Source organism: Micrasema longulum, unplaced genomic scaffold, assembly GCF_059751315.1.
Source record: "Micrasema longulum isolate JH-2025_06_02 unplaced genomic scaffold, ASM5975131v1 h1tg001667l, whole genome shotgun sequence".
Taxonomy (NCBI): domain Eukaryota; kingdom Metazoa; phylum Arthropoda; class Insecta; order Trichoptera; family Brachycentridae; genus Micrasema; species Micrasema longulum.
The window spans coordinates 1-14,932 of record NW_028278846.1 but is presented as its reverse complement, the minus strand read 5'-3'; the positions used below and the strand labels follow the sequence as shown (position 1 = coordinate 14,932).

At 29.0% G+C, this 14,932-nt stretch overlaps 2 protein-coding genes across 3 annotated transcripts; one reads left to right on the top strand and one right to left on the bottom strand.

Moving 5' to 3' along the window:
• The first annotated feature begins 129 nt into the window (after positions 1-129).
• LOC148274371 (NBAS subunit of NRZ tethering complex-like) lies at positions 130-10,279 on the top strand. Of its 2 annotated transcripts, none has more exons than XM_088237213.1 (15): positions 130-349; positions 430-632; positions 2,058-2,258; positions 2,345-2,505; positions 3,047-3,234; positions 3,886-4,021; positions 4,110-4,202; positions 5,027-5,155; positions 5,583-5,759; positions 7,152-7,299; positions 7,827-7,920; positions 8,003-8,123; positions 9,073-9,190; positions 9,347-9,469; positions 9,868-10,279. In XM_088237213.1, the coding sequence occupies exons 6-15, from the start codon at positions 3,918-3,920 to the stop codon at positions 10,171-10,173; spliced, it is 1,413 nt and encodes a 470-aa protein (XP_088093339.1). In that variant the 5' UTR covers positions 130-349; positions 430-632; positions 2,058-2,258; positions 2,345-2,505; positions 3,047-3,234; positions 3,886-3,917; the 3' UTR covers positions 10,174-10,279. The 2 variants fall into 2 exon arrangements, with proteins under 2 accessions (XP_088093339.1, XP_088093338.1); XM_088237212.1 differs by having other exon boundaries at positions 7,997-8,123.
• A 239-nt stretch (positions 10,280-10,518) lies between these two features.
• mRpS29 (mitochondrial ribosomal protein S29) lies at positions 10,519-14,334 on the bottom strand. Its single transcript, XM_088237211.1, has 6 exons — positions 14,190-14,334; positions 13,861-14,006; positions 12,728-12,888; positions 11,638-11,779; positions 11,025-11,117; positions 10,519-10,771 (listed from the first exon to the last, which is right to left on the bottom strand). The coding sequence occupies exons 1-6, from the start codon at positions 14,248-14,250 to the stop codon at positions 10,583-10,585; spliced, it is 792 nt and encodes a 263-aa protein (XP_088093337.1). The 5' UTR covers positions 14,251-14,334; the 3' UTR covers positions 10,519-10,582.
• Between the last annotated feature and the right edge of the window lie 598 nt (positions 14,335-14,932).

Here is a 14,932-nt window from a genome sequence, read left to right as displayed (position 1 = left end):
TTTTATTTATAAAAGATGCTCACAGTTGATATTATAGAAGATCAAAAACTATGGCACGATGATAAATTATCTTAATATTTTTATATTTAGTGAAGTTTATATGTTTTGAGCATGATAATTTATTTTTTCAGTGCTAATTGAGTGTGCTGAGCATATTCTAGCAGAAGACACAGCTTTATTCATATCCCAATTACTTTGTGGCACTTGCCACTCGGTATTTAAAGAAAATTCTCTGAACGTTCCACTGGATTGTAGTTCAATTAATGGAATATTGTACTTCTATGCACTTTTAAATTACATGGAAATGAATAATCTACCTGATGGCGCATTTTTTCTTTCTCCTGCAAAGGTGAGAATTAATAATAATTTTATACATATGTCTTTTATTGTTAACTATCAAATACATTTTATCATTGGTTATTTTTTTAGCTCGTAACCGATATGATAAAATCAGTTGAAAAAGTGTCATCTGATTCCCTGAACGATTCCAAAAGGGGATTTTTAAAGTGCCGTGAAAAATATATGGAGCTTTTAGAAGGAGAAAAACTTAATCACATGAACTGCGGTCTGGATGTTAAACGTTTTATTAATGACAGCTCGTATAAAAAAGCTGCAATTATAAATTTAGCAAGGTAAGTCTCTCACGCAGCTTATTATTTTTTCTCTTTTTCAAAGTTGTTCTAGATTTGATTTTGTACATTTGAGCATTCACAATGAGAACTTCGTAAATACTGTGATCAAAACTTCACCTCCACAAGACCTGTTACCGGTGAGTTTACCTCGATCATTCCTATATATTAAGTGTTTAGAAAAGCCCAGTTCAGCATTGTCAATGTTGTTGTTCAACCATGTTTTTGTTAATGAATAAATGCCAAAATCCGTTGTTAACAATGCCGTTTTAAGTTATTGTAGCTTTGTTCTAATGCCCCTTACATTTTGATAGTAGAGTTTAATTGAATGTCATTTTTAGTTAAAAAATCTCACCATTTGCTTTTCTACTGCCGAGTTCATTATGTAGCTCGATAAGCTGTTTTATTTGGAGCGAAGACTGATTTAATAGATTTTTCCTACTCAATAGTAGTTGTGACCATTTGGAGTCTAAAAAATCAACATTAATAGCTCAAGGGCTCTTTTCAGTACTTCCATGTCGGTATATTTAATTTCTTGACCTGTAACAGAGTTATCAAGCGTAGACAGGATTTTTTTTATAGTAGAATCTTCCTCCTGAATAGCTGTACCCGGGTTGTAGACTGATTCTCAAGTAAGTTACATGACAAAAAGACTTGACTTATTAGCTCCATATGTTTATATTTAATATTTAGTAGACACTTAAAACAAAGAAGGATAAGACTCATTAGTAAATTATACCTTCACAAAGAAGCTTGTATATTTTTGAAACCGGTCGGTAGAAATAAAAAAAAAATAGTTAAAAACTAAGTTGTTTTATTATTATTTGTACTTCATTTTGTTTTAGAGAACTTTCAAATACAATGACAAAGAAAACAATAAAAATAACCCCAAAATCAACCGTTATGGGTTCCCTATATACTTATGAAAAATGATCTCTTTCCCATTATATTTATTTATTTATTTATTTATATACGGCATTTCTGCCATTTACATATATGTGGTATAAAGAGTGCTTAGAAATAAAAATATTAAAAAAAAAAAAAAATAGAGTGTGAAATATTAATATACTCGTACTGTACACATTATTAATTACCTGAAATACATACATATTTTAAAGAAATTATACAATAACAAAATACATTAATCAATCAAATTATAACTATTCCAACCCAATCTTCTGAAGATGATTTGCTCTTTTTGATAAAAATATGTTGGTCACTTTATTTTTTAAGTTAGGCAGAGATAAACTAAATATATCAAAATGTGATGCATATTCATTCCCGGTATTCTGTAATCTAACAATAGGTGAGTTATATTGAGCTACCGTTCGAGAATTTTGACAATAAAAAGTATGTAAAGTTTTTTTGAAAAGGTTGAATAAAAGGTGCATATTAATATTAAATATGTTTTCTTATTTGTTATTTTAGGACAGGAATAATGGATAGGTTTAAAAAAGCATTAGATTTGGCAATTAAGTATGATATTGAAATAGAGGAAGTAGTTTTGGCTCACGTTTGCCACGTTTTACAAAATAATTTAGAAATTGGATTTTCAGAGTGCAATACTTTATTATCCCAATCAAATTTACTGCGATATCTAAAAAAAAACCCGGACTCTGTTATCAAAAGGTATGTACTTTCACATTTTCTAATGTTTGCCATGTGTGAATGGAATGAGCTGACAATATAAATAATTTTACGTTTGATTCTTGCAGTTTAAATAATGAAGTTTGGACATCAATCAGCGGAAATGATTTTCAAGCATTGATTTCATATTTTAATGTGATTAATAATATAAGTAATAGCTACACTATGAACAGACTCACTGCTAAAGATCACATTAAATTAATTAAAAAAGTTAAATCAGTTTGTTCAAGTAAGTGTTCTATTTTATTTAAATATTTTTTTATGGTGGCATTCTGAATACAACAGCAGCAGTTGGCAGAGTACCATTACTATAATTCTATTGTTATGTAAACGCTTCCAATAAAATCGGGTTGTGGTCCTGTGGCTAGTGTCTCGGACTCACGGACCAAAGGTCCGTGGTTCGAATCCCACTCTACCCCAACTTGATTCCATTTTCTAATAGTGAGTTATTTACAACTCGTTGAAAATGGCCCTCAAAATTAAATATTTGGGTAAATCATAAGAACACAAATATTTTTTTTTTTTTTTTAAATAAATAAATTCTTATATTTTTGAGAAACTTCACCATTGAATTAAATGCTCTTATTTAAAAATATGGACAAAAAATTGGACATAAACGATGCTTTAAAAAGCATCGTTTATGTCCAATTTTTTGTTGCACCAAACTTCCTCATTGTACTGAACAGTGTGTTCAAATACAAATAAATGTATCTGAAATATTACATATTTTTAAGTTTATGTTTTATTTATGAAAATAAGTTTTATTAAAGGTCTCGATTACAAGTTTCTAATTAAACCACCACACTGGAAGGAATTAGTGGATAATTTGTTGCCATGCCTCACTAAAGATAATATTGGCTTAATAGCGAAGTTACTGCGAAATCTTCCTCCGAGTCTAAACATTGATTTTAACTCCAGCTGTTTATACCAAAAATGGCTTTTAAAGTACTTTTTTGATGTAAGTATACATATTTTTAAAATGGTGTCTGTTGAGGGAAAGCAATTATTAATATTTAAAAATCATCAAAATTAAATATTTTGAGTATGTCCAAATGTTTTTAGACAGGGCTTCACTCCCTAGAGAGTTATTAAGGTTTATAGCAACAGAGAATGAAAATACTTTTGAGAAGGGAATATCAACAGATGGAAGAGTTGAAGAAATGTGGATGTTTAAACATAGATGGAATAAAGTGTGTAAAGTGGCCACATAAACGAGCCAATGACAGGCCTGTAAATGCCTAGACATCCATATCCCTTCTCAGAAATGATTTCCATCACTGTTGCAGTAAATTTAAATTATGCCACTTAACTATTAGCACACACCTAGCAACCATTATTCAAATAATGATTTATATAATATATGATAACAAACACAAATAAATATATATTTTTTAAGTACCTTTTCTTTTTTCTCACTAAAAAATATACTTTTAAACTGATGTTAACTACGTAAGTATTAGTTATGATAAAACAACTAACCCCTGAACCTATGAATTCAACCTGTTTGTAATTAAAAATATATTTACACTTTGTTTTTATGTAAAAAGACTGTGTGATTGTAATAAAATAGAAGTTTCAATTATAATTTACCAAGAAATAATAATTTTAGGTGCCAGAAAACATGTACTCTTCAAAAAATGGATGCAACAGTATAGAGAATGTTCCGGCTATTTCAGTAAATTAAATAAAAATTATATGTTATTACTGGCTAAAGAAATCTTGTTCAGTCCAGATGGAATACAAAAGTGAGTATGAGAATTTACACAAATGGGTAACAATGAAGAGGAAATCAACCTTTTATTATTATTATTATTTATTCCGTTATTATTTCAGACTTTCCTCTAACACTCGAATTCAAATAGCCAACCAAACAGGAGAATATTGCCACCACGAGCAAAGTAATGAAGAAAATAAATCTCAGTCGAGGTATAATATGAACACATATTTTTTCACTGTGAAATCCTTTGATGGCAGTCGTAGTTTACATTTGATTTTCAGCTTTCAGTTTCAGTGCTGACAAAATCGGCATTTGTTTTAATTATAGTCCTTAAAATATAGCTTGATTAAAATGACAGCTGCCAAACTAATGTTAATAGTGATGGGAAATTACTGATCACTGATCATGTACCGATTAAATCGATTTTATCAGTTTTTTCATGCAAACATGAAACTCTGTTTCCAAAAATTGATATAAAAACGCAAAACAAGCCCACTATAGTATGTTTAAGACAATTATTCACCAAAAAATAAGACATTTATACTTTTTTCATGAACAGCATCAAATGAATTATTTTTTTATTCGATCAATTTACATTGATCAATTTGTCGCATCTCTAACGTTTTTGCTAAATGATGTAACCTTGTAAGAAGGTCGTTAATAATTATGTTAATTTTAGTTTTTTTTTGTTTTAAAGCTGATTTTATATATTTATGTTGATTTATATGTCAAGTATTGTATTAAAAAAATTCATTAACATGCCAGATACGAATAAATTTTTGTGTGTCAATATAAATCACTCCTACAAAGTTATGTTGTCACTTTTGCTGACAACTGTCATTCTAATCAAGCTTTATTTTAAGGACTACAAGTACAAATTTATTCTTACAATAGGTAACAATGTATGTTATATGTATGTTATATAAATTTGCTAGCAATTATCCTGCTCATCTTATTATTACTCCTTATGCGTTTATAGTTAAACAACATTTGGACAGACTCAAAATATTTTCGATGTTTATTTATATTTTAGCCAGGATCAGGATGTTAATTGGAATGAAATAGGAGATAAAATATCAGAATGGGGAAAGTTGATTGAAATCTTCAATTCTGAAATAATAAGCACTATTCTTCAAGATTCCGGAACTCAAGAAACATGGAAGTATGTGTATTCTGAAATTTTTAATTAACTGTATAGATAAATGTGTTGCTCTATTTTTTTAATGCAGAACCTAGATACATATCTATAAACTGATTAAAATATTTCAATGAATTACGTAGTAAATGTGATGTATATAGTTGTTTCATCTTATGTATGTAGGTATGTCATACTGTTTTTATATTTTTTTATGAAAATAACAAATTGGAAAAATTTAAGGTTGTAATTCGACATGTATAAATTTGTATTATTTGTATTTTTCTATTATTATTTTGTATATTGTTTTGATTATTTTGTTTATTGTTTAATATGTTAATAAGTGTTTTTATATAAAGTCGGGGACATAAAAAAATTATAATTGTGTTCTATGATAAAATTATGTAAAAAAAAAATGTTTACAAAAATACATCTTTACCGTATTGAATTTCAGAAACATTGAATGTTCACTAGCGATTAATTCAGAATTGATGAAGCTATTCGAGGAACTAATTTATGATAAATCTATCTCTACCAAGAACTTGAAAACAGTCATTGAGACGTTGCGGGAAGAACTCCTTATTGATGATGTTTTACTGCAGGCATTAAACAAAGAACATTTAGAGAAAAGGTGAATTTTAATCGAACTTTCTGGAATTTATTCTTGAAACAAAATATGTTATTTGAAAAATTATTTATATGATAGACTATAAAAAATATATATCGACCGTGAACTGCCAATACCTCCTAAACTCACATTTTAATATATTATTATTTTATATTATTATATATATTAATCATGTTATTGTTTTATGTTTCTGTATATATTACTTTATGTTTAAATATTTCGATTACAATAATTTATACCATGATAAGAAAACCAAATATTAAAATACATATGTTAAAAAAAAAAGGAGGTTTTTTCTTCCTCCTGAAAAATTTACTTTCATGAAGATAAGAGATATTGGCGGTTCACGGTCGATATGTACAAATTGTCGCCATTCAGCCAAAAGTCACTAACCCTTAAAATGACAATTTGAGTTAAATATGCCATTCAAAGCTTAAAATTATGTTCTTTAATAGGCAAACATAGAAAAATGTTGTATAAATAATAATTTTTTTTACGATGTAACTTTAAATTACTAAATATAAGGGGAGGGTTTTATTTACAAACACGGCTCACATGAAATAATTTTTTAAAAATGTGTTAAAAAATATTTCTTTAAATAAAAATGTTTTTTTTATAAATTATTATAAAAATTATTTTTAATATTTCCTTCCTTTCACTAACTCTTAAAGCTTGCAGTGTTCAGATTATAAACAAGCAAAAGTCACTTAATCAAATTTTAGCAACCTTGCCTCACTCTGAACCTTCCAGATATTTTTTAATGTATCAGAAGGAAAAAGTTGCCGATGAAATTTATTAAAAATACACAAATGAATTATGTTGTATACATAAACCTCCAAAATACTAAAATCCGATTTTCCTTGGTCTTCAAACTTTCAAATTGCGATTTCTTAAAATTATGTTTTTTGAGTTAGTGACTTTTGCCCGAGACTTTTCCACTGTAGATAGCCTAAAAATCAATATTGCAATAACCCATGTACTGTGTAACACTTCATGCCTTGATGCCCAAAATCCCCCGACTGTGTCAAACCAAGTCATCGAAAGGGTTGAGAGTTTCAAATACGTAAAAGTATATGTTACGGAAAACGGCAGCATTAAAAAAAAAGAGGAGTGCGGTTAGGAATAGCAGGCGCCACATCAACAGTATGAAGGCTGTCTGGAGATCGGATATTTACTCAGTGAAAACCAAATGCCGCCCATATAACGCCCGCATATACAGATTTTATTTAGTTTATTGAATCGGCACGGTGTCTCGAGAATAATTGTTGCATGAACTGCAACCGTTGTTTTACAATTTTTTTCCACTTTTTGAAATCTCCTTTTACCTATCCTTGTTTTATTGTTTTAAATCAGTATCAGTATATATTATTTTTTGTAAATATAATGTTTTACTAGCATGCTGACTGGAATAACTAAGAGAGTTGTTGATTTAAGAGCGGAAAATTTCTCAGTAAAACAAGAAGTGATGGATAAACTCAAGCCATATTCCGCTAGTTCTCTGTTATCATCTAAGCAACGACTCAGTTTGATGTCATTGTACAAGGTAAAATCATATCATTCTAATTAGGCTATTATACTTACCTAGTTAAAATTTTAATGTGTTATTTTTATTAAAATATCTTAAGGATTTATTGATAAACAAATGTTAACCTAAGTTATTGTTCTACAAAGTGAATGATTTAAAAATAATTATGTAGTATGTTGACAAACATTACATACAACTTGTGTCTTCAATATCCACACAATTTTAGACATTGATTTCCAACATATATATTTTTAATTAAGCAGACTTCGAAATGAGAATATTTTATGAGAAAGTAATGCAAGAGATAGTTTTTGGCTGTGACATAATATAATTTTATTATATAAATAATATCTGAATTATTTTTAGTACATAAAAATGGCAGCTACTGAGATTCTACAGTATAAACAGTACATGATTTGTAATAATTCTTATGTAAAAATGTTGTAAATAAACACAATCTAAATCAATGCTATTTTGACAGAGTGAAAAAAATGAGAATTCTCTAATATGCTTAAAAAAAAAATTATAGTGTAGTGTTTTTTCAGACTGAATCAGATTTCGAAGACATTAAAACATTGACCAAAATTACTAGGGAAATTATTTCAAATACTTGGGGGCATACGGATGATAAAGACGAAGGTAAATTTTATTAGGAGACACTTTTTTGCTGTGTTTTTTTCGCGTGTTTATAATATTTTATTTACTACTTTTTTAGTCGCAGAATTCTCTGATGAAGACGTTAGGCGAGGCATCTTTATGAAACTCCTTCACGAAGCAGATACTTGGAACAAATTAAAAGTTCTAGTAGACCTTGTAAATATGTGGCCATTTTCAAACTCTCAGTAAGTTTTGTTGTGCATTTCCACTGTATTAATCAAGCAATAACCCGTTTGTTTTATAATATTTCCATTGAATGTATGATTATATTATGCAGTAAATCTTCTTAGTATTTCTTAAGGCTGTAGTCGGGAAAAACTAATGCAAAATTAGGAAATCATACGATTTTGCCATTTTAAAATGAATGTTTTTTTTAATCGGGCAATAATAAAAAAAAAAAAACACATAAATTAGATAAAAACAATATGTTTTTAAGGTATTTCTGTTAAAAAATGCGTTTAAAAGTTATATGTAACTAAAATATAATTACTTTTAGACTGGCAGACAAATTTAGACTAAACTTAGATATCTGGGATCTCAATAAAGACTAAGTATTGAACAAAAATTTGTCGTAATAATTTGAAGATAATACATTTAACATAAAAGTGGCCGCAGCCAAATTTTAATTTTTTGTTTTTGAAAAAAAATACAAGCATTTTAAATCATATACATTTTTGTGACATTCTCATTTTCCTTAAGCATATTTTTTAACAGAAATACCTTTAAAACATATTGTTTTTATCTAATTTATGTGTTTTTTTTTTATTATTATTGCCCGTTAAAAAAAAAACATTCTTTTTAAAATGGCAAAATCGTATGATTTCCTAATTTTGCGTTCATTTTTCCTGACTACAGCCTTAACATACGGGTGGCAGGTGCAAAATATCAAACCTATTCAATTCTTTGAAAGTATCCATATTGAAGTTGTATGTCAATTCATGATCCGGCTGGCGTCTGAGGAGAACGAAAGCACAAGCCTGCTGCCCACTATAAATAATACAATGTCACTAGATCGCCGCAAGTTATTATTACGCCAGTCACTACGAGGAATGTATCAAACGATTTGTACATTCATAGGGTGATTGAATTAAGCAACTGACTTCTCTCTGTTTAGGATTATATATAATGTTTCAGACAAAAGGAAAACCCCTGTTTATGTCTAATTGTGAAATTATTGAGTGACGACCAGAAGATAGAAGATAACATTCCACTTTTGAACATTCTATTAGAGAAAAATACAATATCGGAGGATGTAAGTTTTTTAAATATGACATTTACAAAATGAAAATTGATTTAAGAAAGCCTAACACTAGATCCATTAAAATTATTTTTTGATGTCTGGCCAAAAGCCCTACAAGGTTTTATTATATCACATATACATAGCTACATATTACTTAAAATTTTCTAGGATATCCGATGGATAACATCATCTGAAAATAACTGCCACACTGTAGGAAAAGTATGGCTTTGTTTGCTCACTAAATACGAGTCCATCCATAAATCCACATTACCTTCAATACTTAACACCAAGGTGAGTTTATTCTAAGTACATGAAAAAACCTATGGAAAATATTTTAATATTGCAAAGACAGAAAGTAATACATAAAATCACAGTAAAGAATGGTTATTAAAAAGGGGAAATTTTTAGCATTTTAAATTATCACGTTATTCTTAATAATACATTTTAATTACAAATTAACTACTGATGTAATTGTAGACGAAGAACTAAAACTTGAAAAAAATTGTAGTTAACCAATACGAGAATATCAGAAAAATATCACATACAACATTCTAAAACGAGACTAATAAACCAGGGACTGAAATTATACAATAAATCGCCAGACAAAACTAAACAAAAGACTCAGACAACCTTTACAAGAGATGTATATATTAATTTTAATAGAAAATTATAAACAATTACAATTTCAGGGCATTGCGGAATATGATCAGTATGTAGATGATAATTTGATATCCCTAATACTTAAGAAGGGACTGTTTACAACTATTGTCCACACATGTTTATATCCAAAATGTGTCCAGTTCATATTGAGAAATGAGGCTATGAAGGATACTCAAGGTCTGGCAAGTGACTGTCCATATACTCTGTACATGGCTGTCAATGACTTGTTGAAGAAGAATTTCCTCGCAGAAGCAGGTTCACTAAAACTTGCAGCAATGGGAGTCCCACACACACTGAAGGGCTTTTCTCAAGCAATTAAATCAATAAGGAGATGAATCCTGTATTTTATTTTAATGTAAGTTTTATTGCAGCTGTGTGTTTATTGCAATATTCACTATTTGTATTTATTAATTATTAATTTATTAAATGAAACAAATCAAATGACCTGTTTAATTACTGACTTTTATATTAATGGCTCTTTAACGATAGAAAATATTTAGTCAGTTTAAAAATTACTATCTCAATTCAATCAAAGCAAAATATTCTTAATAGATATTTATTTTTTAATATGAGACAAATACCTCATTTCTACGCCCATTCAAATGCAATAAAACTTTGTAAAATAACTAAAATGCGAAAAACCCTTTGAAAAATAACCGGGTAAAAAAAATAGTGAAGAATTAGGCTAAATTACTTTTATTAAATAATGTATAATTTTACAAATACAATAACTGGCAACACTTATTACAAAGGAGCACATATTTTCATGAAATCATATGGATTTTTGTTGCTGTTAAAAGCTAATTCTTCATCTGCAGACTTATTTTCTCGCAGCCAAAGTCTGTCTCTGTAATAATCTGCGCAGCTCGAGAACTCTTTTTCAGAATAATTCTTCACTTCTACAGGTATGAAAGGGTCCATATGCTCAAACCCCTAAAAAAATGAGAATGCAAGGTTATAGTTTTCATAATATTTATATCCATAAATTATTTTAAAAGAAACTGATCAATGAAATCAAAAGAAAAAAATCAATGTAGCAAAGAATTCATAATAATTATACAAGGACAACTATAAACATCAAATTTTAGTGAAGTGAATATGTTTTGTAAATATTTTTTGATAAATGCAAGGAGATTGAAAAATCAAAGTGGACATTTGTAATATAATACATTATAACATTATATACCTCTTTGCCGAGCAAATATCTCGGGTAATAAGACTCCTGTCGGTCTTCTGGAACGGCCACTTTGTCAACAGTAACAACAGTTACACCATTACACTATAAGAGAAATAAAACTACATATTTTATCTATGAAAATAAATAGAAATAAAGTGGAATACACCAGTAAACAAATTATCAAACTTATTTTATTGACTATTACTTTTGACCACTACATTAGGAAATGTTTTGTCTTAATAATAGTACGTTATGATTATGATCATACAGTTATTTTTGTATGTTAAGAAAATTAGTAAATAGAATAATCATCATCATCATTCCCCTTTCTGCATTGGTAAACCAAATGCAGCGTATTCCGGTCATCTGTTATGTGACGGTAAGGTAATCAGTCTTACGCTTCAGGTGTCAATATTGTAGTTTGAACAACCTTTAAATTAAATATTTCAAGTTCACCTTGCCGAGAATCAAACCCAGGACCTCGAGGATGGTAGGTGAACGCGCCAACCGAGGGCAGCCATCAAGCTGAAAACACTCATCCGGAGTTCTGGTTCTATTTCACAACTGTATTCTTCATCCGCCTGGACACAGTAAATAGACTAAAATGTATAATAAAACTTACCCAATCATTCTTAGTCATTTCAGTCATAGCAAGAGTCAAGGTGACTTCATTTGGAGGAACTTTCCTTTTAATGTCAGTTTTTAATCTTGTCAAAGGATAGAAGAAACAGTTAAAGCCATCAATAGCTACGAACGTTTTAATTCTAAAAATATATAAACAAAATATACATAATAAAGTAAAATAGGGCATCTTACAACATTATATCTTAATAATTAGTAATTACTACAGCTAGGTAACTTCAACATCAGCATTTTCAGGTTACCCACTAAAAACACGTATTTGTATCTTCCTCCATGAATACTACAAATAGACTAATATTATGATGATTTGAATGCATGACTTGTTTATTTGCAGCATTCATAGGGAGGATAAAATAAAATGTTTTTAGTGGGTGGTGGATTGTTTTATTAAGGATTCATTTTATAATTGAATATGATTTTTTCTCGTGTCGAGCACATTAAATTCGCATCTGTTTGGATGAATCAGCTGTCAATAAAAAGGGGGCACGAAGCCTCTCTCTGCAAATTCTCTTAGTTCCTTGATTTTAAACGATTATTGGCCCACGTGAAGTTAGCCACCATATTTATTTAATTATAATTATACTAGTAAAGCAATCAGCAAATCTTTTGTAAAGTTACAAGTTACAATAAAATATCAAGAATTCGAAACAAAGATCGGCCTATTTATTTAACAAAAAACATGCAGTCCACATCTTTACCGTGAGTAACTCGCAAATGCTGATTTTGTTACCTAGTTGAAGTAATTACTCCGCGTCATTAAAAATAGGTAAAGAATATTGATCTTAGATGCATTAGGTACATCACAATATAAAAATTACAAAGCTTTTGTATACTATAAAATATTCAAATTAGTCAATGAAATTTCTTTGTGAAAATTCATTGAAATAAATACAATATTTTTTTGATAAATGACTTGTCAATACTTAATCCACCGGTCTGACGATGTAGCGAGAGCATTGAAACCAGTTATCGGTCTATCAAACTAAGTGGATTAATGTGTCAGCCTGTCATTTATCATTTTTATTTTGTTTATTTGTATACATGTATCACAACATAAAGTATTTACTTACTGTCCTTGAGTAGAAAGAGTTTTGATTTCATCAACCAAAGCAACAACGACATCTGATGCGTACTTCACTCTGTTAACTCCATGGTTTATTAGCTCTACAAGAGGCGATCCAATTTCAGTTACCTCTCTTTTACTCCAAACATATTCTTTTCTTACTTTTAACTGGAAAATAAATTAAGGCAATACAGTTTTACTAACTAAAATCCAGAAACCATTATGAATGAAATAATCTACTATAAATTTTATATTTGAAGCACTAACTTCGTGGTTATTCATTATAATAAAATAAATAAAACAACTTTGTTTTTAACCACTAATACTAAGCTGCACAAATATACAAAAAAAACTATCAGTGAAAATAAGAACTGTGTCGTTGAACATTTATTTTTATCAGTGTTGCCTAAAAGAAAAAGTGATACCAAGATATGATTTATTAGCTCCACGTGTAGCATTTAGTAAACATTGATAAAATAAAATGGGAAATAGTTCATTAGTTACGTAAACCTTGACGAAGAAGCTTGTTTGCTTTGAAACCGGTCAGTGGAAAAAAAAATAGTGGTTAAAAACAAAGTTGTTTTATTTATGAAATAATCTACAATCTAATCTGTCTTCGTGCACACGTGACCAGATGTATGAATGTAAAGGAAGCTAGGTCTGTATGTAAAGATAGATTGGTGTAGCATTCGATCCTCTCTACCTACTCTTAGGAGGAAACGGCGTGATGATTTGTTTGTTTTTACAATCATTTGTATATAAAATGAATAGATGAAAATAAAATTTTACCATATTTGATTAAACCTATGTTTATACTCGAACTAGAAAATGAATTATTAAATTGGAAAATGAAAAAAGGAAGACAAAATACTTTATTTTCAAATCCATTTTAATTAATGAGATGAGAGTGAACTATGTATCAAGAGATAAATAAATACTGGCTTTCCAGTATACACGATGTAAAAGATAGAATAATAAAGTTTGCTGGATACATATTTATAATTATGTATGTAGTTGAACCCTTACCCTTTTATTTAATTTTTAAACAACCTTTGCATTTTCCCTCGTGAAAATGGGAAGATAATTAAAAATACATAGTATGTATTATTTTATTATGTTCATAAAGGTGTTTTTACTTACATTTAGTTCCTTCAAAATCTTATGATTCTGTAATTTAAAATGTATGAGCCAAGCCGCAGCATCCAAAGGTAGATCAACAAATCCTTCTCTTGTGGTTGAATTTGACATTTCTTTTTTGAAAATGACTCTTCTTAACCATTCCGGAACTGAGGGAAATAACCATATGTTAATACATAAAGAACTCAATATCACTGTTTTCGTGAGAGTAAACATTTACAGCAAATAATGATTTAAATACATATCTTGTAATGTTGTAAACAAAATTTAAAATCAATATTTTACTAGGCACATTGCTGATAAATGTAATGTAGTGTTTGAAATAAACCAACCCCATGGAACGTGCACAATGAAATATCCAGATGCTGAGGCATAGTGAAGTAAATGTGCCATAGTAAGTGATTTTCCCGTTCCTTTGTCGCCATCTATTTATGTTATTCAAGTTAAAGAAATATTTGTTTGACTAAGAAAAAAAGAACTATACAAGAATAAGAATAAACACAATAGCGATTTACTCTGTCACTAATTGAATTATTCATTAAGCCCAATTAATTATTTACTGGAGAATAGGACTTTATTATTAATGGTTGATGTATAAAACAAATTTAGATCATCACTGTGTTGATTCGGTTACTGGTGCATGTGGATAATAGGTGAATTTAATAAATAAACAGTATTACGATAATGGTATGTGAAACAATTAAGTCTGGTTGGTCTTAATGAATAAAATACATTCACTAATACAGCCAGAGCTCCTTAAAAGTTATTAAAATGCATATTGTTAAACATTTCAATTTTACAACTGGGTTGAGACCTGCACTATGTAGATAACCAGGTTTACCGCAACGCAATGGACTTTTCCTTGAGTAAATACATATTATATATAATTTACAGTTTAATAAAAAAAAACAACAAACTTTAAATTGCCAACAATCAGTAACATTTCCACGACTTGTCTATTTGTAGCATTCATGGGGGATACAAATACATATGTGTATTAGGTGGTTAACTTCAAAATGTTGAATTCGAAGTTAGGTCTACCAATGAATAAAATGACTCGCCTACAGTCTGTATA